Source organism: Cardiocondyla obscurior, linkage group LG03 (assembly GCF_019399895.1).
Source record: "Cardiocondyla obscurior isolate alpha-2009 linkage group LG03, Cobs3.1, whole genome shotgun sequence".
Lineage (NCBI taxonomy): Eukaryota > Metazoa > Arthropoda > Insecta > Hymenoptera > Formicidae > Cardiocondyla > Cardiocondyla obscurior.
In genome coordinates this window covers 2,271,964-2,297,275 of record NC_091866.1, presented here as the reverse complement: position 1 = coordinate 2,297,275, position 25,312 = coordinate 2,271,964, and the positions used below count along the sequence as shown (strand labels likewise).

The 25,312-nt window shown below is 43.3% G+C and overlaps 2 protein-coding genes and 1 long non-coding RNA gene across 4 annotated transcripts in view; 1 reads left to right on the top strand and 2 right to left on the bottom strand.

The window, feature by feature from the left end:
- Window positions 1-163: 163 nt before the first annotated feature.
- Window positions 164-3,863, bottom strand: LOC139113937 (proclotting enzyme). Its single transcript, XM_070675399.1, has 6 exons — window positions 3,698-3,863; window positions 2,232-2,542; window positions 1,380-1,852; window positions 969-1,243; window positions 617-762; window positions 164-458 (listed from the first exon to the last, which is right to left on the bottom strand). Exons 1-6 carry the CDS (start codon window positions 3,861-3,863, stop codon window positions 306-308), a joined length of 1,524 nt encoding a protein of 507 aa, XP_070531500.1. The 3' UTR covers window positions 164-305.
- On the top strand, window positions 1,750-7,179 carry LOC139113939 (uncharacterized). The gene is made up of 3 exons (XR_011547780.1): window positions 1,750-2,036; window positions 2,249-2,556; window positions 3,518-7,179. It is a non-coding gene; the product is annotated as an uncharacterized lncRNA (long non-coding RNA).
- A 1,119-nt stretch (window positions 7,180-8,298) lies between these two features.
- The window catches only part of Grh (grainy head), a 93,321-nt gene continuing 76,307 nt past the window's right edge, over window positions 8,299-25,312 (bottom strand). The window contains exons 6-15 of one of the 2 annotated variants that reach the window (XM_070675385.1): window positions 24,424-24,816; window positions 20,408-20,661; window positions 17,921-18,089; window positions 16,776-16,887; window positions 16,392-16,486; window positions 16,049-16,219; window positions 15,716-15,901; window positions 14,472-14,933; window positions 12,880-12,944; window positions 8,299-11,692 (exon numbers count right to left, since the gene is read on the bottom strand). In XM_070675385.1, coding sequence (XP_070531486.1) covers window positions 11,419-11,692; window positions 12,880-12,944; window positions 14,472-14,933; window positions 15,716-15,901; window positions 16,049-16,219; window positions 16,392-16,486; window positions 16,776-16,887; window positions 17,921-18,089; window positions 20,408-20,661; window positions 24,424-24,816 — 2,181 coding nt within the window. In that variant the 3' untranslated portion in view covers window positions 8,299-11,418. The remainder of the gene's footprint in view (window positions 11,693-12,879; window positions 12,945-14,471; window positions 14,934-15,715; window positions 15,902-16,048; window positions 16,220-16,391; window positions 16,487-16,775; window positions 16,888-17,920; window positions 18,090-20,407; window positions 20,662-24,423; window positions 24,817-25,312) is intronic. The other variant, XM_070675386.1, reaches the window with a different exon arrangement.

Sequence of the window (25,312 nt, the reverse complement as noted above, 5' to 3'; positions counted from 1 at the left end):
AATAGAGATGAGGATGATTTTATTAAATGATGAGAGAACGTACACAGAACGAGATGACATGGAACTTAAAAGAGAACGTCGTGTAAGTGAAAAAATGAATATCATATTTTTTTTTTAAAGAGAAAGTGTTATCACTTTCAACTATAAAAGTAGTTGTTTTCAGTATCGCTATAAAGCTCTTTGTTAAGGCTCGGCAGGTTTTATCACATTTTTCGGAGCGAGTGTAAACGATTTCGTGATTCCTCGACCATCCTTGAAGCAGCGACGGCGCGAAAAAGACATGGTGGTGAATACGTGCGTGCCTTCTACTTCAAGTTTTTATAAATCCATGGCAAAAAGTGTGTCACTCTCGTATATACACCTGGATATTGCCCTTTACCGCATCCTATGCCCCATGATACAATACCGACCTGCGTCCAGCGACCATCATTCACCATCAAAGGTCCTCCACTATCACCCTGTAAATATATTTTTCGTACTTTTCTTATCTACAATTACTTTTTTTACTACTAAAATTAATTATAATTATATTAATTGTTAACTGATTATTCGCATTTATAGACAAAAAAATCATGGTGTTGATATTTAAATGTGAACAAAAGTTAAATATACAAACCGAGCATGAATCCTTAGCGGCTCGACCAGCGCAGAGAAAACTGTCGACTATACCACCTGGTGCTGCAGCGCCGTATTTGAATTTACACTCGCTGTTTGACCACACTGGTATTGAAACTTCTTGCAAAATTGCGGGTTGTGGTCCACCTAGTTAAATATAATGATCTGTTTAATTCTGTATGAATACAGGATGTTTGAAGTAACTATGCAAACTGATCTTTTGAACCGAGATTATTTAGAAAAATACAAAAATGTTAATTTAATTTTATTTTAATTTAAGCAAGAAACTCTTTATGTGATTGTTAAATGACTCGCACGAGTTTAAGACATTCGTCTAAAAACGCTTTTTTTACTTTCTCTCAACGAGCCCCATCCAATGACTGTCGCCGTCTTGCCAGAATACAATTGCGAGCCGCTAGGAAGACAGATAGGTCGTATTTGTTCGGTGAATTCTACGGGCTCGCTTAGCGTAAGAAGTGCCACGTCGTTGTAAAGCGTACGGGAATTGAAACCTCGGTGCCTTACGACTCTCTTCACTCGTCTTTCGATGTGACGAATTTCTGTATTTGTTTTAATATTGTAGTCGCCTAGGCGCACTGTCAATCTTGCAACATCCCAAGAGTTCATACTAGAACAATGTAATATCTCCTGTTACTAGGTATTTCCAAATTATAATCTAATTACAAAAAATTTAAATTAATTCAATCAATTAATTTTCATTATTCGATTTACAGGAGATAAATTAATGAACAAGTTGGACTCACTTTGCCACGCAGTGCGCCGCCGTCAACACGTGCGTATCGTCGATGAGTGATCCGCCGCAAAATTGCCGTCCAGCATTGAAGAGTGCAGCGATCCATGGCCATTCGCCCGGATCTGCATTTTTCCCTCCCACGATACGCTCTTGATCTTGATTGCCATTCTTGGCACCGCACTGCGAGTTTACGTCGCCGATTGGAGATTTGTTGGTCGTCGACGCGGACGACGTCGTAGACGTCGACGAGGACATCCACCAGCCCGGTTTTTTTGTTGGCCACGTAGTAGCGACACCCGGCTTTTTGGAACTCGTGCCAATTGGTTTCAGCGTAGTGGGAAGCCCCGGTAAACCAGGTGACGGCGGATGAGTCGGAAGTGGCGGTATCGTGTGATCGGGCGGATGTGTGGGAACCTGTGGCGGCCAAGTAGGTGCAGCTTGAGGACGTGCTATTCCTTCGTTTACCTTTTTATTATCTTCCACCTGAAACAATTCAAAATTTATATTATTCCTTCAGTTAATAAATAACGCAAGAGCCGATAACTTCTCATAAACAGACAAAACAGTATTGCGCCCGACAAAAGGAAGGAATGCTGCATGAATACAGAGCAATAAAGTGCGGGTCGTAAAAAGACCTTTTGTGAAATCGCATTGCCGAATCGACGCGGTAAAGTTATAACTTTCTAATAGAATCTAACGGACTTAATTCAGATCACGTATAATTTTTACGAGTACCCAATTGCGAAAGTGATTACCACACAAGAATGAAATATGAGATCGTACACGAAAATTAGATATGGAACTAGAACGAATTGTTTAAGCTGATAAATTTTATAGAATTTATAAACGGATGTCTACTTACTTGTGGATTTTCTACAGTGGGATTGTCGCAGTTGTCGGGATCAGGCGTGACGAAGGGATGCAGATTCGAGCAGCAGATCCCGAAGCTCGGACTTCCGTCTTCGCGGATGTAACTGCACGTGTCGTATACGCCGAGAACCCAACCATCCAGAGCACCGAGATCCGGAATTTTGAAGTATGGGTAGCATTCTTTGAAAGTCGTGCAACGGCCGACTTCACCTTTCGACGTCAAACAAGTCTCGCGAGTTGCAGCTCCGTTCCAAAGAATACCCCGACCTTCCCTCGAGACGAACTGGTCCGGATCGATTGCAGCTAGAAATTAAATTGTACGTAGCTCATTAATTTTTATATTACAAACACACATCTCTTGGAGAATATTTTATATAGTACGGTAATTAAACGTTCTCTTATCGAATTTTTTTATAATCTCTTTACCGTTTAATTTGCTGTTACGGTACTTATACGTTATCTTGAAATTTTCATTGAGATTTATTCAGGTACATTCCTTCAGTCTTTACTTTTTAAAGTATTTGTACGTTATCATGTTTACCATCGCAGAATCAGGATGCATCGAGCATATTTATCTCAGCACGTACTTGAGAATACTTGTGCTTTAGCATTAATGTCCGGATACATTAATATACATGACGTGTGTGTTTTTCTGATGTCAAGTAGAACTAGAAAAAAATTGTAATAAAATTATTTAAACGTTGTCCTTTACTTTTGTCATTAACAAAAGCTACGAGCTTATAATTGGACTGATTATACATCTTACAAATAAATTGCGTATGAGAGTGATAAAGATAATTTCTAGTTTGAATATATATTTAGTTTGTGTTAGTAAGTATTTGCTGTTCTTGTGCAAAGTTGCTTTTCGTTGAAAAGCTGCATAGAAATAGAAATTACGCGCGAAAGGAAAACATGTGTTCTTAATCCCATCATTTCGCGCAATGAGTAATCGAAATATTATAATAGAATTCCATTGAAATACTTAGCAGTTCGCTGACCTACGCGAGACACACAGATGCACACTTATATTGAAGGTGAGGTTTGCGCGGCGAAAGACTTCCGGTTACCATGTACGGGATGTATGAATGATTATTCTGCTTCCGATATGTAGTGCATCTCTGTTAGATTTCACGAGGAAATGATAATTGCTAACACTAAAATAAAATTGTTATTGAAATCAATGGAAAAAAAAGTTATTGCAGAATAATCGTTTCCCTTTTTTTTTTTTTTTTAATACTAATTAAGATAATTGATAATATAACAAGAATAAATTTTCAGGGTATTATGTGTAAAATACACAAGAGAGTCTAACGCCTACGGACTTAGGATTTTCAACGTAATTTCCTAATTAAAGTTATTAAGAAATCGTGAGGAACAAACGCGAGCGCAGACGAGCGTATGAAAAATCAATGTGAACGAGGAGCGCATATGAAATTAAACTTGGCAGTTGATACCGACCTTCAACGACGACGGCATTGTCGTCCTCCTCCGGGCGAACGTCAAGGTTCAGTGATCCGGACAGGGACCTGACAGCCTCCGCGGGAAGAATCGTCGCGATCACCTGCACTACGAGCACCAGCACCAGCATCGCAAACGGCGACGCTCTGCGTGGCCGATTACTCATACTTCGAGCTGCTAGAGTTTTACTGTATGCGGAGAACTCGAGGTACCGCGAGAAAGAAAAAAAAAAAAAAAACGGTGCGGAAGACACGGAACTTATAGGCCCACGTGCGTGAATCACCGGCGGACCCTGCCGACTCCACTAGGCCGCTTAAGCTGCTGAATAGCCGGTGCTCGAGCTTATAACGGGCTCGCCCTCCTCCTCGATACAACGCACGAGGTGTTCTCGCGTACCTTTCTTCTCTTGCTCTTTTATCACAACTTTGATGGCTGCGGGGTAGAGGATAGGGCGCAGACGGCAGGGATCAAACACGGTTCCCCCACGGCAAGGCGTAAAATAATCGTCTCGGTTATTTATCTCCTGATGCGTGCAAAGTGGATTAATCCTATCGCAAGTAAAAGATTTATTTAGAGCATCTTAAATGCTTACATGTTTTTGTATTATTTATAACGTAAAATTAATTTTTTTATCTCATTACGTTTGATTTTTTAATAACAATATTGTGATTTCTACCCGAGAAAAAGCTCTTCAAAAAATATTCACGATTTAAGCGTATAATAGGGAGACGATTACTTCCATCCATGAATGGGACTTAAGTTAACTCGATTATGTAAGCTGTATAATGGAACCGGAATGCGCTCGATCGGTCTTTGATCACGCGGTTTGCATTCAGTTTAAATACCGTGCAATGGCATTGCATAGAGAGCACGATTCTTCGCATCTTGGCCTTGAAAATGCTAAGAGAAGGTTGTATGTAAGGGACGGCCGTGAACTTGCTTACCGCATGATCCCCGCCTTCTGGTCTATCCCGACGCTATGTATTTATGTATTTCCTTCCGCCGACGGTGAATGTAGAATCATCTTTCCCTCACCTATGATCTTCGTGATATTCTTTTTGTACTAGCTCAGCTTGGTTCTCGTGCAAGAGCAGCACTTGACTCCATCATTCATTTTACAACGTGGCACGAGAATATTACGTATATTAAATATGGAATTTAAAAAATTAATAAAAAGAATTATTCATTAGAATAAATAACGGAGGATGTTCTTGCACGAAGTGCCTTATGATCTAAAACGAATAAGGAAAGGCTTATATATATATACGCAATAATGTATCGCGTCCGCACGTCGTAGGCAAGCCTGTTTCGCTAGGAACATTAGGACGGGATCTTCGATCTTTCGTGGAGGTATAAACAGTACCTTCCGCGAGAGAGCGAAGAGCGGAGGACCTTGAAGCGTACGTCAGGATCTGCGAGACCTAGGTCGACGAACCGCGTCCCAAGAGGGCGAAGGGAGGAAGGAAGATTTTAAGTTCGTGCGTTCTTTGACCGTGCATTCTTCGAACGGTTAATAACCACTTACTGTCGACATTGCGAGGAGATAAAACCTTTTTTTGTTGTCGCTCGCGAAACAGGGCTCGATAATCGATAAGGACAACGGGTTAGCATCTAACTCACCAAACCGGACCTCTCCGAAAATACACGTGTATTGTCGAGGCTCGATGATAGATTACGATCGTGGGTGGCGGGATATAAGGCTTGTAACTTAATTCTATGTATTTATTACAACCATTCGTCAAATCTCGTTCACATTCATTATCAACGTAAAATTCTCAAAACGCGATTTGCAGGAAGTCAGACGCTCCTTTTGCTACTGAAGTTCAATGTTCTTGTTTCGAGTCGTTGACCCATTATTATAAGAACGTCATGCGACGTGTATGCCAGATATTTAAAGCGTACCACAAAATTGAGTTCAGAATTTCGTACTGACGCCACTGTAATATTACTGAATCTCGTTGGCGAAATCCTTCCTCCGAAACATGCAAACCGGTTGGACCGGGGTTACTCGTAATTAACTGAGAAATATTGAAGTCGTTTGTTGCGATTCTAACGATGTCATTCGAAAGGAAGGGTCTATGGAATAAAAAAAAAGGACGTTTGTCTGTACGCGCCACGTGTCGTTAGATGAATAAGATTATAAAAGCATAAATACAGTTTTGATAGATTTGATTAATTTTCATTTATTTAAGGTCTTAAAATAATTTTATCTAATGACATTTTAGTGTATAATAACGTATGTTTGTATTGCAAACATGCATAATATATGTAAACCACTCTGTTTTATGTGAATACAAAGTGCTATGCGAAAACCGGTCACAAATGATAATATTGCAACGGAAATGCATTTCTCTTCGTATATTCTGTTACTACTTCTTACGCGATCTAACGGAGTAGACAATAAAACGGCTTCACTTTCATAACGTCATAAAAGTACGCATATGAATCGTTAATCTTATTAGAAGTTTAATAGTCTCTGTTAGATAACAACGGTATAACCGAACTATATATATATTCAACGTAATATGATAAATCCAACCGGCAATGCGCAAAAAAAGTTCAATACCGGTTCAAGGTAATAATGGTATATCCATTTAGTTTATATATCTTCGAAGTCTCAAATCTATTTATAATATTCATTAATAGTGACTTATCATTTTTATGCGTGCTTATTATGTTGTCGTTTGCGCTGATGTGACGCAAAATCCGTAAATTTAAGCAGATGTAATTATGTCAGCATACGTGTGTGTCCATGTATCGGGGAATTGAGAAATATCACTCGCCGGTGAGCAAATTTTATTGATCGTTTCCTGGGAAATAAAAATCTCATGGAATAATATATTCGGAGACGTGGAATTCGCAAAGATGTCGTTTCTTTAAATAAGAAATTCAAATTCTGTCATGTCTTCGTGAATACAAGTCTCATAAGAGCAGGTATTCTAAATTAAAACGTTCGTTAGAATTGTGCCAAAAATTCTTTACGGCGCGTATTCATAAATCAGCTCCACAAAAACGTATACTCTAATGATCGACATGTATTTCTATCGAGTTGTAAAAACAGAACAGCACAATTACTACGCCTATAATTCACGTCAGGGCCAGTGACCTTACAAGGTCTTGGAATCTCACACGATTGCCGTGATGCTTGCATACACACCAGCTGACTTCTAGCCGACGATGATAACCGCCTGACTAAATCGCGCTGTAACCACTTACGTTCTCCGTCTCCTTGTTCCTTCTTGCGTCCGAGGAAGTACACGAGCCGCATCCCGTAATCAAGGTGCCAATTAATTCTCTTCTGTCGTTTTTTATTTGCAAACTGATCAGGTTTCCATATCTCAAAGAAATGCGAAGAGATTTTTACTTTAACAAATACTTTAAAACTTGTATATTTTAATAAATAAGTCATCAGCGTTTTAAGATAAAATAGAAATTAATTTAAATTGAAAATTGTTTTCTATAAAGCTTAATATATAAAAATAGCACTTAATTGATTTATTTATTAAAAGTTTATTTAATTTTTGCGAATTTATAATTATAAAGTGGAATAATCAGTTGCATTTTTATCAATGATCGATCGTAATTGTATCGGATTTATGACTGATCGGGATTAAATGTAATCCCCCTGTCATCAGAGTCGAGCGTACATCATTCGGATCACGTTCCGTTAGTCGATTTGGCGCGGGATAACGTCGCACGCTTGTTCCGTACTAATCATACTGGATGTGTCATGTCAGACTTTTTCGGATAAGCGATTCCATCGAAGTGTCTGCCGCGGAGACGGCTCGTTAAGGTACGTCAGCCGTGAAATGCGCACCGACCCTTCTGAAAGTGGCCTGACGTTCTCCGCGGTGCTGATTTTATGGTGCACTCCCTTCATTCTTTCTCTAAGACGTGGAATCTTCTTTATCTCTCCTTATGGGTTTCCACGCTCGGAATTTCGTTTTTTTCCTTTTGAATTCCTCACCAACAGGTTTCCTTCGAGCGCTGCACCGTGATCTCCACGGTGCTGTGTAAAACGAGATAAAGAGAGCAGACAGCTTTTATAGCATGAATAACAAGAACAATGATAGGTTTAACTATCATTTTGTGTGATTGTATTGCGTCTTAAAATTTTTTTTTAAGCTGTTAAAAGTGTTCGTTTATTTGCACGCGTATTGTATTTTAATATGTAATCCTTTATTGAACGAAACTGAGACGTTTTTGAGCTCCCACGAATATCAGACGTTTTATGCTAATCGCGATTTTTTTCTTATTTTGTACATGTATCGCAGAATTCCGTGAAATGGAATGAGACATTGAATCATTTATGCTAATAAGAATTCTGGAAGAACAACTGGTATCATACGTTATCGAATCGGTGATCACAAAAATGTTTGGTAATGCGATACGAAAAATACATGTAATAATATATGTGCAAAATGCTCATTTGACGATATGAGATAAGTTTGCTTTCCTTATTTTCTCTGTTCCGAAGATTTATATAAGATTTATATAATTTTTATATATTGCGATAAAAATATTTCAAAGTTAATTAATGCTTTGCCTTTTTAATTAGATTCTCTTAATAATATTAATGACATGAAAGATAGTAATGGTAGTTACAGAGACAATAAAGGACAACGGTTTATTTTCGGTAATGACAAAGGCATAATTTTCTTTCTTTTTTTTTTTTTTATAAAACGTACTAATATAATATTTATTGTTGCAATAAACATCATAATAATAAAATATCACCTCTGGCACAATCTCACGATGGCAAGACAACGCGACGGTAGTAAAACAATCGTACTCTAAGCGTTCTCGAATCTTATCCTTCGACATATCTCTACCGACTTCAAAGCGGCGTTCTCGGTCCGGTCTGCCAATCGGCAACGGTCCCTTCTTTTTATGCATTCCTCTATTTCTAACAATAAATCTAAAGCCCACAGGCTTGTTCCACGTCGCCATTTACGTCGTTTAAGTACGATATCGCGACGGGCCGAAAAACCATCGCAACGGGACGATCGCATCCACGTGAGTCCGCAGCCTCCGAAAAAAAAAACGGAAGCAACGACGATCGAGTAGAAAAACACAAGTCTCAGCAGGTGCGATCGGTGTTCCTTCGCGACGACACTGGCCCGCCCTGTTTTTTTTTTTAACATATATAATAATATTATTAATCGTAAGGATAATAAGGAGATGATACTATTATAATAAAATGGCTTGAGAAAGCTGCCGCCCGTTCGTTCACGTAATGAGCCGCGTTTTCGGTCTCGTTACGAGATACAACGGCAGCAGTCGAGGGACACGGATGGGTACGGAATATTATGATTACGTGGGAAAAAAAGAAAATGTCATGGACTAAAAGCTAACCAACGGTCTCGGGGTCATACATCTATCTTGTAGAGATTGATCTCACAAATTCTCTCTTTCACTCGCCGGCATTTCCGCGTGCAGGCATTCCGAGCCATCCATTCATGCGCGCTCTTTCTCTCGGCGTCTCTATCTTTCGCTTTCCGCCTTTCCACATCATTTGCATTCGTCAGTACAGACACTCGTTCTCGTGTATAAAAATAATAATAAGATTTTAATAATATATAATAATATAATTATAATAATATATATGCGCCTTACGCGTAATTTCATAGAATCCATAAAATTAATAATATCCATCTATATGCTATCTGCAATAAATGTAACAAAAAATAGTACTCAATAATAATAAGGCGTTTTACAAGCGTATTTTGATCGTTGCTTTGATATCGGTATATATCGACGTACGTATGATTAATGTCAAACGGGAAAAGGGGAGTCGTAACCGCTTTGTTCTAATCTAACGGTTCTAACGTAATTGACAACAGATACGTGGACGTTTGTCTTGATTCTGTATGCGTATGCGGTCAATAGGTATCCGTATTGTCTCCCCGTACGTGTAGACACAATTGTGTATCTCGATATTCTTTAAATTTTACCTTACGAACTATATAACCATGGATTGCTGCTAATAATAGCATTACTTTTATCGCGAAGCAGCAGTTTTTTTTTTCTAACATTATAGGCTTCGAAAATAAAAAAACAATTATGTATGATATTATACTTCTCTAAAATGAAATACTATTAATCATTTTAATTTCAGAATATTGAATCGTCATCTCGTCAACCAGCGTTTGCGTTAATTTTTGTACGCGTATAAGGAGATTACATTACGGATACGGGTATAGCGTGATTACATTATTCTTATTAGTCTTAAGACTTAGAAAAAGTCGTGGCTTCTCGATGTTATCTCGAGTGTGACATGGCAGAGAATTCGGCACAGAAAAGTGATTCGATACGCGACTTCACGTATCTTTCCTTACTTTTAATTTATTAATTTTTTTTTACACGGCAAGATATCCGCTTCGTGCTGACGTTTTTTTTTTACGCGCAGTAATCTGCTTGCGACTGACAGTAGCGAAATCGCGTGACGTCTTCATGTACGCGCGTAAATACGTTGTGCGCTCGTAAATGTGAAGCTATAAAAGTCTCGTTAGCGACAGTGGGGCCAAGTGAGAAGAAAGTGTCTAACGTTTTACGAGCTGCCGATGAGATTCGAAAATTTTTTCTATGTTTTTATGCCTCGCGTACGTTTTACAGCTTCTCGTGCGGAATCAATATCGTTTAAAACGTGGACAGAATCGAATAAAAATGCGGAAACGGTGAAAGTAGCGGTCGCTTCTGCGGCTAACACAAATATCTAGAGTTACTCGCTTAATGTGAAAGAACGGCGGTGTGTTACAACGTGCAAACTCGTCGGGTTTCGAAGATGATAATCGCAGAACCGACGGTAGTAAGGCAACTCTTAATTAAGCGGGCAATTAAGAACCTAGACGCCGGCACGTGAATTAAGACACGAAAAAATAGACAAGTAGGCGTCTCTATTGTCGACGTGTATCTACAATATACGTATGCTTAACATATACCGGAATCCTTAAATCAATTTTGATTGATTTACATGGCGTTCGCATTTGCAGCGCGACGCTTCGATATCCTAAGCTAACAACCATCAATATAAATCGTTCATGGAATAAAAACAAGTAATATATAACGTATCGCTTTCCATTTATAGCGATATGTGAGTACATTTTTGCACATTCGATTTGCTCCAGTCGAGTCGAAGCCCATATATGTCTCTGACAACGAGATCGTTCAACCCTTTCATATTTTATTTCTTAGAAAGAACATTTTTAATTTAATTACTTTTATAAATGTATAAAATTGTACTAAAGACATCATTATACAATTCCGAAATAGCGGATACATTCACCAAAAGCTTAACAAACACGCATAAAAAAAAATATAAAATATATATGTATCAAAGTATAGGCTTCGACTGTGATATTATACTACGATTATACTGTTAGAACGATTGCCGATTCTTCTTCAGCTTGACTCTTCTAACATGTTGAAAGTTCGGTCATCCTGATACAATTCTTCATTTTTCTTGATTGTCCTTGATGAAAGATAGTTAACATTTTGTTCCTTGGATCTCTTTCTTTCTCTCTTTCTTTACGAATTTCCTGACAAGCCCATCGTCGACTAAGCTATACAAGAATCTTCGACGTGGCGCCAGAAAAATCCTCGTTCAGTAATTATCATTATTCAACGTAAAATGTTGCTGATCTTTCATTCTCCCGAGTGATCAGTCTTCGTCAAGTTTCGCATAGCGTATTTACACAAATGCACCTCGCCCGCCCGTAAGTTCACGTATTACTGTTGTCGTGAACGTGAACGTGCGCGTGTGTGGAATTGGCAAGAGGTGAATGCGGTAGATGTGGCGGTGATGAGGGTAGTTCGATGAGGGTGACGTCGTATCGGGCAGGAGGATCGCCCGGATCGCCAGGATCACCTGGCGAACCTGGATTGTTTGGATTGCGATCGCTGTCAGGGTTGATCCGTGAATGGCTCACCTCCAACAGAAACATGTCCTCGTCGACGTAATATCGAATCATGTCGTCATCAATTTTCGCTGTAATTCTGCAACAGTGGAAGACATTATCAGTACTAATTAGTGCAAAAACGATTCAGGGAGAGCATGATTGTTCGACTTGGCATGCAACACGGTAATTCCGGCCGCTATAATAATGGGATGCTTCTAATGTTTTTTTTTCTTTCTTTTAATTTAATTTTTTAATATTAAAATAAAGACAAAGGGGGAAAAAATTCTTAGAAAACTATCATATCATCATTAAACCACCACAATACACTAAAAAACAGATATGGCATTTGCCGAGATGAGCGGCGACGGCGGCTGGCGTACGTGACTTCCCCCACTCTCGGCCGCCGAGTACGGGGAGGTGTAGTAGGCCGCGTTCCCCCTTAGTCCTCTGTGTCCGGTGCTCCGCAACACATCTACGCGCGCGCTTCGTGTGAGATTCGACGCACACCACGCCAAGATCACGTACGCTAGCCGCCTCGCAGCACCACAAACCACCATTTCTGACGGTAAGTGTACTATAGCGGTAAAATAACTATATTGTTTTGTGGTAAATTTTTAACATCTCTCAAAGCGAAAAAAAGTCGATCGCACAGTTCGCAACGCATTGCACGTAGTTTGAGAGAAAGAGAGATAGAGCGTAAAACGTATGTCGAGTGACGAAAAATATTTGTTCTGAGGGAAAGGTTCCTGCGAGAGCACGCAGGACATAATCAGCCGTGTGTGTAGGAAAATAACCCGGTAGAATGAATAATCAGTTGAACTCGTAGCGATGTTAGGCGAGGCAAACAAGGCGTGTGTAAGTACGCTCGTGACGGAAGGCAGAAGACGAGAAGCGTGAAGGATTAGTGGATTAATCAGCCGTGATTGTGCGTGGCGGTAGCAAGATGCAGTCAGCATGCAGCAACACTCGTGCTAACGTGATCGACAGAAAGAGAGAGGACACTTTTAACGGGAGACCACGCGAGAGTGGTGTACACATTTGAATACATATGTCGCAGAGAAACGCGTGTCCGACATTTGAAAGAGGCACGATCATAGGCGAGAGGTAAGTACAAGAGACAGAGAAAGATAGAGAGAAAGGTGTGTATGTGTGTGCGTGTGTGATAAAGAAATAGAGAGAGAAAAAGACTACCAAACCAGACGGAGAGAGTCAGGCAATGTCACCGTTATGGCATGCACCACGTGGGCGTACATGCAAGTAAAGATGACACTCTACTAAACTTACCCCTTTGTGTTTTTGCGATAGAGATTATTAATACTCGAGGATGCAATTTTGTACTTTGACTCAATCTGCAAAATAGAAAAAAGTAGAACATTAGAATTTTGATAGTGGCTTTGCGGGCCGTCGTTTCGTTTTCCGCGCACGCACGCGAGAAAGTGCACGCGAGACACGCGTAGGCAGACGCGATATTACCGCGAGAAGACAGAAAGACAGAGCGAGATAAAGTAGCCAAGACAGATTGAAACGGGAAGAGGTACAATGATGAAGAGATATATACCTCAAGACGCGAAAGAAGTCCGCGAGAGCAGCTCAAGTAGTTGGAGATCGATTAGAGTGCAGCCGAGATAGAAGCACGTAGATCACGCGTTGGATATCAGCTGCACTTGGCTAGCAAGGCGCATAGAAACGCGACGAAAAATAGAGAAAATCATTTCGCGAAAGGGAAGAAGAAGGAGCGGTCCTTTCTACTTTTTTCTTTCGCTGCGTCAACGTCCGGTGGATCGTCGAGTGCCGCCGGCGGTCTCGCACTTCCGCGGGGGAGGAAGGGTGATTATGATCGTACATCTTGCACTATCGATGCTGTATTAATGAGGATCGTGGACACAGTGGACAGTGGTGCATGCGCATTAATATTAATTAGCGAGTGGACCAGTGCGAACGGGTATTAATAATGGCGCAGTATGCTTTTACATGCATGGGCAATCTGTACTCTCTCGTTGGGGCTGTGTGTGAATGTGTGTGTGCGTGTTGCGTGTAATTTCCGCGCGCGACTGAATAAGCGATGCCAAACTGGTATCGATTGAAATCGAAACGGACATTAGTTACCTTCCGGCGTGCGACTTTATTAAGCCTGGAAGTGTTTGCCGCGGCTGCGTTACAGGAAGCGTATCTCGGATCGATGGCAGCGATAGCGCGTTGCGTTATTGTCTCGCCTCACGTTCCGTTTCTGGAGCACGCCTCGCCGGGTCGTGCGACAACGTAATCACGGATTAACCCATTAACGCCCACAGTCGCGCATATTCAACCGCTGCGGCGCGTTTTGCATAAAACACATCGCCGCTACCGTGTATACAGTTACCGGTATCGGCCGCGGTAAAGAAATGGTGAGAATTTCCATTTCCCATTTTCATTCCTACGAGGCGTACAAACAGGCTTGTTAGAGATGCTATTTTACCTACTTTATACCACCGAACGACAAGCAGCAGCAAGTAGCTCACAATCGGTTAACATAAAATTCGCGAAAGCATATTTTCTCCCGGCTACGTATGTGCAATTTATATATCAACGATATTTATATCCCGTTCTGCGATTACATTTATGTTGTATGATTTGTAATAAAGATAAACGAATTTTTTTTTTCATACCGCGGGCGTTTAAATGGCTCACGACGCGGGAACGAGAACGGATTCCTACGTGCTAGCTTCGCAGCTTCCGCTATTCCTCTCGAAAGTATCTCGGGGAATGACGCAGACGCAAGCGGAGCGTGCGAATCTCGCAGCTGCAGGAATCTCTGAAAACCTCTCTCTGAGAGCGAGTGTCGCGTGTGCGAGGTGTCAGTGTGTGTCGGCGTTGTATTAAAGAGTCTGTTTCCTTACAGCGTTGAGCAGCCCTTGGACCGTCGGCGGCGTGACGTGCAGCGGCGTGTAGACGTCTTCTGATTCTTGGCGCACGTAGAGCATGACGCGTTCTTCGGCGTCCGCTGGGCGCAGATGCGGCGGCTGCTGTTGCAGATGCAGCCGATTGCCAACGCTGGAGACCACCGTGCCCGCTAGGCCGGTCTGCTGAACCCCTTGGAGCACCGGACCTTGCAGCTCCTGCACCTGCATCAGCAACGAGTCCTTCTTGTCGTGCAGGCTACTGAGATTGTCGGGCGGGAAGTGGTTGTGAAACTTGAGGGCCGGCAGGCTCGGTCGGCCACATGCCGCCGGATAAGGGCTGCTACCCCCCGTCGCCTTTAATCCTCCACCTTCACCGTTACTGAGAGACGAGGTGTCGGTGTCACCCCCGCCCCCGCCGCCGCCACCACCGTAGAAGCCCGACAACTCCATCGTCGAGAACTGTCGTGAAAGAGAAGAACAAAGTTTATTTCTACTTTACATCTGTCCGTTTATTTTTTTTTTCCGCGATGCAATAAGGAGGTCCGTTCAAACTTCACGTTAGGAGACAAAGAATAATTCTGAAGAATTAATTTCATATTGTCTATTTTCTACATGTGAAGTTGAAGACGTTGACTTGAGAAATGGTGAACTAATAAAAAATCAAAAGCAATAAAAATTAAATTAACAAAGTAAAAATTAAATAATATTGCATATTACTGTCAGTTGTAATGTAATTGCAATCACATTAATTACGATAAATCATAATAAATATTTATTACAACCGAGCTAGGAACATAAAAGCAAGTACTGAAAGATTATTACTTTGGTTTGTTCAACTGACGTAAAATTCGATAGGCTGTCTTTGAGAAAGTCCACGTCATTACATTGCTATGCAAGAGTTGCGGTTAGTGCAGGGTTTCGGCGGGGGTGACAGCAGAGGATTGCGAATGCCACACGATTTTTCTAAGTTCGCTTTTTGCATCGTTAATTGAGATTACATGCTAACGTAGCATACTTGCATTTAAACAGAGGCTAATAAATTGACAATTTAATAAATTAATACCTTGCATTGAATTTTACTCGCATTATATTTGTGTAATAGAATTTTTGTAATAAACTAATGCCTTTAATGCAGTAACTAAATTTAATATCGTAATTAAATGCGATCTGAACGCAGCAAGTTTTTATAAATGATACTATTACTTATCAGCGTGATGTGCATACAAAAAAAAATGTATTACCTTATCGATGGCGTGCTCCGCTGGCGGCGAGAACAGCACGGGCGGTTTGTGTAGATCGAGCATGGAGTAAAACTCGCTACGCTCCGTGACGGGGTGATAAAGCTCGTCGAGCTTTTTTCTGCCGGTCGCCGTCATCTTCCTCTTAGCGGCGCGTCTCTCCTCGTCCCGGGTCTTTCTCTCCGCTCCCTGTGATAAGCAACGTCATCTCTCAACTTAATTTCAGCGATCGTATTGCGACCAGGAAGTGATCACAGCGTTATTTACATCGCAAATGAAGAGAGAGGAGTGAGGGGAGTAAAAGGCAAACGTATGAAAGTGCACGAGAGCGGTTACCTTATCGCAGAAGACCTTAATTTGACAGTAGCCGCGATGGGAAGGTGCCGTGTATGTATGCGTGTGGGGCGGCGGTTCCTCATACGTGTCGACCTGGATATGCAGCGGTAAACCCTTCACGCCTTTCTGGCTCGAGAAATCGGTGCTGAGACACTGCACCGCCACGTTTATCTGCGAATCAGAAATCGGACAGGTAGAATCGCATGCTTTATTAACGTATCCGGTAAATGACCGCGTAATCGAATGCGCGAACGATAAATACGGGACGGAGGGGCGAAGAAACCCCGGGGTCGTATTTGTCGTTGAAGAGATAATGTGAATCGACATTTCCGGCGTTCCTTACCTTCGCCGACGATTCGAGTGGGTTCCAGTAAACGGCAATCGCATTGTGCGCGACTTCCTCTATGCAGCCCACCAGGCCGACGCTGTTCTTTGTGTCTGTAACAACGGACGTGACTCTGAAACTCGCGGATCATGCGGAGGAATATGAAGTAGCTATCGCTGCTCCCGAGACGCTTTTAGATGGGATATTAAAATAACGGAGCGTACGCTCGTGATAAAATCTTACCACTCGTCCGTTATGCGAATTAGGTAGCTTGCGCAAAAAGAACACGAAATATTTAGTCGATCGTTGACTCAAAGATATGTCAAAAAGCTGTCGACGTTAATGAGGGCTATTTCATCATTTACATTCATTTATCTTTATTTTATTTTTGCGTCAACGTACCAGCATCAAGAATTCGTTGCTTGACGGAATGCTGCCTGCCGTGCCAAAATTGCCAGGATTTGATCTCGTCCTCCGGGCTTTTCTCCTCTCGGAACATCAGCATCACCACGCTCTGTGCAGTGCATAGAAGATAATTAGTAACCGTGTGACAGATCGATGGACGTTATTACGCTTATCTACGCATTACTCCTAGTAAAGATGGGGCGAAGAAAATATACGCGCGTGTAAACTGTCTTCTCGCGACGTGTCTCAAGATTCCACGTACTTTATAATCGTCGTTCGAGATACCGCGTGATTTATAATCGAGCCCGGCATGTGCAAAGTGGCATAAATAAATGCGTCTCGCGTCGACAAAGTTAACTTTCGGGCCTCTCGTTTCACGGCGGGTCGGCCGATACGCGAGGACGTGCATCGGCCGCGACAGACGCATGCTCGAGCGGGCACACGCGGGCGTGAGCGTTCTGCCGCAAGCGGCGGGAAGGATTTTTCGTGATTCGGGTGAACGGGCGAAGAACTGCTCTCCAACGTGCTGGAGGAAATATGGGCGGGCGCGATCGCGCAGGAAAGAGAAGGCTCCGGTGAATAAGAGGCTCGCGTTACGCGGCTACACTTACTCGGCCAGATCTCCCTTGAGGCCGCGAAAGACGGATATACCGTTCGAATCGCCGCGCCACACGCCTCGCTCCCGACGCTCGATTAGCAATTAACGAGGGGGCCGTAACTCGTCGCGGCCGCGCGCAGCGGAAAAAGAATCCGCCACCTTTATCAGAATGGAAATTGCTAACGGTCCGCGCCGCGCATTGCGACTGCCAATTAGAGCCGCGAGAACAAACGACCCCGTCTTACTTCTTCTTTCGACGCGCCGCACACACGCCGATCATCCCCGTGAATTTCGTCGGCGCCGGCCGCCGTAGATTATCTTACGAAGCTACAAATAAAAGTAATGTCTTCTCAGAACATTGCGGGATATAAGATTACTCGCGCGGTTAAAACTACTGAAATTCAGACAATTATTCGCGATAAGCGTGTCGAGCTTGCGTTCTCGAGATGTAAACGTCTCTCCATCCTTGAAACGATATATTTGCACACATATATCATCCTATAAATGCCGTTATGCAAACAGTAATTATCCGTTTTGCTCTTGCCTTGACTGTCTGCCCTGCCTTGAGGAGCGGCTTGTCTGGATCGGACACATATTCCAGCGTTATCCCATAGAATTGGCCCTTGTTGATGTACGTTATTCGGTCGTCCTCGCGACGCTGCGAGGTGCTGATCGGCGACTCCAAGTGGTACTTGAATCCGTAATTCGAGAAACTGAAAAAGCAAATACAAATAAGTATAATTACAAGTAGATAGTGATGATCTCCCAAATAAAGCGCGGGTATACAGTCAAATGCATGTGCGTATAAATAAGCACATATTTTTCTATATGCGATTAGCCGTTTTACGCTCGGCGTCAAGATTGAATCGCATTTACTTAATAGGTAGTTACGAGCCCGTAAACGAATGCTCAATTAGCTGATTAATGCGCGATGCAATATGAATGATTATCGTGTCATTATCGGCTAATTCTTAGCCGACATGCTCCTACCTCGTCGCGAAGACAAACACGCTTAACGCCGCGGAAAAAGAGCGATGCGCGTACGAGGCAAAGAAGACTGCGTGAAGCCTTTCGCTAATTAGAACGTTCGTCACCGCGCGCGAAGCAGTGGACCCAAAACATGAATATTCCGATTGCTAATCGTGGTGAAGCGATGATGAAGGGTTCGGGAGCCTGGGAAGCTGGTAACCCGGGTCGCGCCAAGTAAAGAAAAAAAAATAAATAAATAAAAAGAAAAAAAAAGAAAAAATATATATATATCGGCGGACGCGCATCAACTGAAGAGAGAAAATCGCGACGTCTAATCGAGCTTATCTCTGCCGCGGCTGAGGCAGGCGGGGCAAGTAGGCGGGCGGCCGATAACTTATGAAAAACGAATGCCCATAACCCGAGAGACCGGAGGAAGAGGCCGTGATATTAAACGCGAGACGACAAAACGACAAACGCGAGGAGGAAGGACGCGATGGGAAAACGGGAGCAATACAACCGGCCCGCCGAGATCGAGGAAGAACTGTAATCACCGAGCCGCCACTTCTCATCTCAAACCCGATTTATCGATTCCGGTCTTCATCAGTCTTCATACCGTTGACGAGTTTTGAAAACGTAATCGACAATCCATTCTTCGTGGAAACGCCTATTGTCTCAATTCACGAATTTAACGCATGGTCCTTTTTTATCTTTCCCATTTTTTTTTTTTTTTTTTTTTTTTTTCCGTTGATGGACCGAGAGAGCGAACCAGGGGGCAACGTGCGTGGCGAGCAAGGCGATAACTGACCGTGGCGGGTGAACGCCCTTCTGCGCGCCTTTACCGCTCGCTACCGTCGCACGGCCACCGCCTACCCGACGTGTGAACCTTGTTACAACTCCCTGTGTGGGTTACGCGTGACGTTATCAAGTCTTCCTTTTTCTCTTTTAAATCCGTCTGACTTTCTCTCTTCCGTTCGCGAAAAAGGACCTCGACTCCGGCCGGAAAGAGAGAGGCTACCCCTCTTGACATTTCGATTTCACGCTGCGAGCAGTCGCGCGATTTTTCAGCCCGGTCCCGGCGCCGAGCCCGAGGCGTTTGTCCGCTCGTCGAGAGAGCCGGGCCTCGGCGAGCGGGCTGCGACTTAATAACTTTAACATCATTGTTCATCCCGCGTCGGTGAGCACGTTGAGGAGATGGAGCGGGAAATATTCAGCGGCCGCCGATCGTGCGGTCCGGCTCCAACAATGGTAGGCAACAAATTGCAGAAGACGGATGGAACGAAGCGGGAAGTAGAAAGATCGCAGGAGAGGACGGACGCAAGAGAGGGCGAGGACCGAGTGAGTCGGCAAGCGGATGTGATGAACCGCGAAGGAAATGAAGGGTACACGAAGAAGGAAGTCCCACTAGTGGAGATATTAGTTTCCTGCGAAACAGAAATGACATCGTTACGGCTCCGTTTTTAGAGAAGTCATTAGTTCCGAGTCATTATTGAGAAAATTAAGCATGAGCGAAAATATTACCTTGTACTTGCGTGAGAACGAGTGTTCTGAGACCCATCTTTGTCATTAATCTTCGTGTCGATTAAGGGTATTAACGCGCGACGGAAATTATTAATCAATTACATAACAATATTTCTATTATTTCATAGAAATTAAGTTAAGAACAACGAGATTTTCCGTTTGCAGCTATGACGGCTTCTTTGCCCGCGCGGATTCACAATTGCACGCCCTGCAGGCGGAACAGTTATTACTGTTATCGTTGCTTTTCCGTGCATTCCACGTAATAAGATAGATTAATAGATAAATATCTATCAATCTTGATATCCGCCTATCCATCCAATCGAGCAAATTGAGCATTCGCCTCTGCACGTTCTTATTATAACGTACATTATTTGTTATAATTTCATACCACCACGTAGTCTCTAATCAGAGAAATCACATCGAGATATGATTCTCTCGTACGAATCTTCTTCTGTTCTTAATGTAATAAGTATAACTACTTTTAATCAAAGAGATTGAAAAAAAAAAAATAATAAAAAAAAAAAACCGTAAGGGGCCTACTTACATTTTCGGTATCTGGATCTTATCAGCATCGTTCTGCCTGCCGAAGTCGTGCCAGGGCCGCGATCTCTGCGGATTCGGATTCGGATTTGGATTCGTCGCACCCGACACCAGACTACTACGCTGCACCTGCGCCTGTGCATGGCTTTGCTGCAACTGCAGTTGCAAGGGTTGGTGTATCACCGCACCACTTTCGAGGACCACCGCCGTGCCAGCTGTTGTCCCACCGGGGCACAATTCCGTGTAGTCGAACGAGGACTAAAAAAATAATACCGTAATTTATTGAATAAAAAAAAAAAAGAACGACGTTGTGGCAATGCTGATATAAACTATAAAAGAAACGTAGCGTGCAAAGATAATGGTGGTCGCAACTCTTTCCGGTCGTGTTTCCCTCAGATAAAACGCGCTCGCACACACACACGCGCGATATATACATATATATAGTCGCGCTAATTTAAATGCTCGCTGATTACGGCGTAATTAGTATTTAAAAACCTAGTAAGACGTGATTATTTACCGATATCGCTGCTTTCGCGTATCGGCGGCATTGCAATCCGATAGCTGCGTGCGTTCGCGTCTTATTTTGCATATCAATGCGTTTCATTAGATTTTTCTTGTGCCCCAAGTATCCCTCAATAAATTTCAAACCGCGCCGATTAAAGGGATCACTGGACCGATAAATGATTAACCGCTCGCGAGCACGCGATTTCACGTGAGTATCCTCGACGCGTCCGCCTCGGATCTCTCCTCGTTGATTACGCGCATCACCGCGAACAAATCACGATATGTCAACGCAAATGAATTGCAACAAAATAATTTTTTTTTTCCTCCCTGCGTTTATCGTTAATATATGATGCGTTTTCGTATGTTTTCGCTCGCGCCGCACATACGCTACCGTCGCGGGAGAAAGAATAGAGGAAGCTTTGCGGTCTCGTAAAATTAACCGCACGGCCCGCTTCCAGCCGCGACTGTTAATAAGTGGCTCGCCAAAACGACCCGTTCCATCGTACGTCTTCATGCGATTGTCCGTAGCCTGCAGTTATTTTTCAATGCAACGCGGTTACCGCAGCTCGTTACCTCAACTCTCCGCCGGTTCCCGAAGAGAGAATCGGCTTCTTTCTCTACTAAATTCTCCTAACCGCCGAGAACCTACCGCACGAAACGTCGCCGGCACGAAGCTGCATGCGCATTCGGATTTTTTCAAGCGCCTCCATGCATTTAATGTATGAGATTCAATAAGCATGAAAGTCGCATATTTTCTACCGACAGCCGCATTTTTCGACACTCGAAGGCCGTTAACGAAAATCTTACCGCGAGTTGTATAATTTTTCTATTAACGCTTGACGCTCCCGTAATTGCCTTCGGAAATGTGGCACGTTAATATTGCGATACACGCGAATATTGCGTGCGACTGGATTTAATAAATCGGTATTTTTGCAATTTTATCACGTTATCGCGTGATTAAGCAAATTGCGCGGGCAACACGAGCAATTTACAGATGGTTTATTTAGTTATCGTGTTTTATCGCCGGGTTACACGACTGTTCTAATTGAGACGTCAGCGGCGGTGATCGAATCAACGTTTCGTGAGAAATCCGCGAAGTAACGTATTACTGACGCGAGTATACGAAAACCGCCGTGTTCGCCGCGAATAAAAACACGGGGGAATAAGTGTTTAATATCTAAACAAGATTCGAGTCCCGAGTCAAGTGACTACTGATGAGAAAAATCCCGGGATCCGATTAGAGCGTGATTTGCACGCGATACGCGCGAGGTGCGAAACTTCATAATTCACATAATTAATAATGAAATTTTAGCAAGCATTATTTTCGCAAGCCCGGCTGAGTTTTATACAGGCATCGTTCTCTCGAAATGTATCTAAGTCTACGGTAAGTTTAACGAGACAATTTTCTATCGGCTCGCGTGTTTCCAAGTCACTCAATTCATTAGGCGAATATATCGTCCGCAGTGCACGATCGTAATTGCCGTGTTACGTTATCTCGGCACAATTTAAAGCGACACCGCTCCTCAAATATCAAGAAAACCGCATCGACGAAAAGTACATTAGTCGCGAGATAACACGAGCTCGCGCGCGCAGACGGGAGACTTTAATGCGCTGCCTACTTTGAATATCAACGTCTTAATTGCGCCCGTAACGCGAATGCCGCCGATCGGGCGAACGGATTAGTTTTCAGCAGGCACTCGGCGTTTGATACCTAATCCACCCGACCCGGAGCTCCGAGTTTTATTTCTACGTTTGCCACGCACAAGCGGAGCAGAACGAACGCGTGCTTTCTAATTCGTAATGCCGGCCGCTAATGATTTACTCCCGCGTGTAACGCGCGACGCGATTAACGCTTCCGGACGAGATATCCAGTATCTGGCGTGACAAACTATCCATCAAGAACCACCGATGTCAACAAAGTGACACGTTTCAGTTTCACGTTTCAAGAAGAATCGAGCACTTCACATGAACCTGATAAATCGACGACGTTCAAAGTATTAAAATAAAAAAAGTACATTAAGATTAAAATTAATATCACTTATGCATCGACTAATTATGTAAAACTCTAATTTGAATCTAATATACAGGGCACATCTTACCGTAATGGACTTTGCGACTATCGCGGTTCTATTTATTAATTCTCAAATGAGGCTCGATAAGAGAATCGGTTCGGCGAAACACGTCCCTTGCTGAAAAATCTTTCGTGCCTTAACAACCGGAAGAACGGGTTCGCTTTTTCGATACGGCTCAGTTTTGCAGTTCGCAATCTAATCTAAGACACTACCATCGCTCCTTCGGACCATTACGCGCCACGACGTGCAGTATTAGCGTCTCCAAATTTATCGCGTCGTCGTAACTGTATCGCGACGCCAAGATGAAAAAGTTTGCCGGCCAGATCGACGATCGGCACCGGGTTTACATTCGATTCCCCGTCGTTAGTTCAAACGTTCTGAGCGTAATACTTGCCACGAGGCGTATTGCAGGAGACACGGAGAATTAGTCCCGCGAGCGCGCCCGGCAGTCTTCGTCGTCGTGGGCGAGAGGAACTTACTTGACAAATCGCGTTGAAAACGATAGCACGACGCGACCGACACGCATCCGCGATATTCGCAATAGAATAACGGTTAATACCGCATATGTTAACGCGCCGAAGCGTCTTGTCCTTTGAGCGGGTCGAGCCGGCCGTGCGTTAACGAACGATATTTACGATATCTCGCCGCGAGATTAATTGCACCGCGATCGCCCGCGGCGCCGTGGGCGAAGTTACTTGTACGCGGCTGATCGAATTGAAAACGATCGCGCAGACGAGCCGTCGTTTCCCATCGCGACCCGCTTCCGCGGCTTGATTGAGCTACGGTATTTCGCGGCGAGCCAAAGTCGCTTCTGTTGCAAGTTCCAGACCACTTTTCACAAACAATTAATGACGCTGTCGGCGTGATATCCGCGTAATTCAGTAGCGGGCATCTTCTAACGTTTCATATATCTCTTGTAATCCCTTCCCGCGATCCGTTAACTTTGAGCCCTGCTGACGAGACAGCCGCGATCGCAAGATCGCGGCCCGTTCTCGCTGGCGTCGCTGCTGATTACAATTTATATGGACGTGAGTCGTTTACGATCGTCCCGTCGGCGAACGGGCTGGCTCCGTAACACACATTACGCCTGGGCTATGTTAATATTACGCGGCGAAGCGGTAATGCTGTATATAACACGCGAGGATCGTTTCATTCCAACTCGGAGACTCTTCAGCCTCCCTGATCCAGAGTTCCGGACTTTAGCCGACGTTATTGAGACATCGATAAACTTCCGTGCAATCTCTCGTTCAATTTTACTGCGTGTCTGTCCGTTTTGTCGCGATAATTTGCACCTTTAATCAGCGGAATCATCAACGTTGCTTCGCGCGATCGTACACTTTACCGTATAAGAAATACGATGCTACGATAGATCCTTGTTTATCGTTCTCTTCTAAACGCAAGCGAAAGCGTGTCGGGTAAAATAAATTGTCCTCAATAGACTCACCTGATGAAGAGCCGTGGTCGGATGATGATCCTGCCTGGGCGTCACAGCATCCGCGCCTATACCGGAATCAGGACTGGGAAGATCAACGGTCAGGACTTTGCTGCTACTCGACGACGAGCGTATCGCGTGTGTCGTAGCGTATGAGCTCGGCACAACCTCGTACCTCGTGTACGAAGCGGTCGTGGTTGACAGCGAGGAAGCGGAGCTCGACGAGGCGAGTGGCGGCAATGCGTCGCCGGCGACGTAGACCGTCGTCGCTTCCTGATGCAGGCCGCTGCCCGGGTTGGCCGTTCCATTTCCGTTCCCGGTCGCCGATGAAGACGTGTACGCGGTCGACTGCAACCTCGGACTGCAGGACGTGTAAGGGTCGTAAGGGCTGCCGTACTGCTGCACCTACAACCATAAATTGCGTTTGATTTTCCTGCACGTTCGAGCAATTCGCCATCATCCGCGCTTTGCGGTCCCGTGCATTTACATATTTTTATTTTTTTTAATTTTTTTTAAAGGCCGTGCGATCACGTTGAACTCGCGAAGCACCCACAATTGAGCAATTTTCACGTTTCTCGCGCGGAAAACGACGTTAAAATTTGAGAGACGCTATTTTCTTGAACATTATCGTGTGCAAATGCTGCGTTCGGTGTACGTGACACATTATTTTAATAATGATCGAATCTTTAACAATTTTATACTCGAAAATTGCCTACACATTCTTTTCTCGCCACGTGTAACGATTGGAAAAAATTTAATTATATGGAAGATTAAAAAATTTGAATAAAACAATCTTAAAAAAAAATTTAAAGAAATAAAAATTTATAATCAACGGGTTCATTAAATTAAAATTTATTTTAAAAATACCAAACACATAAAAATGTCAAAAAATCAGAAAAAA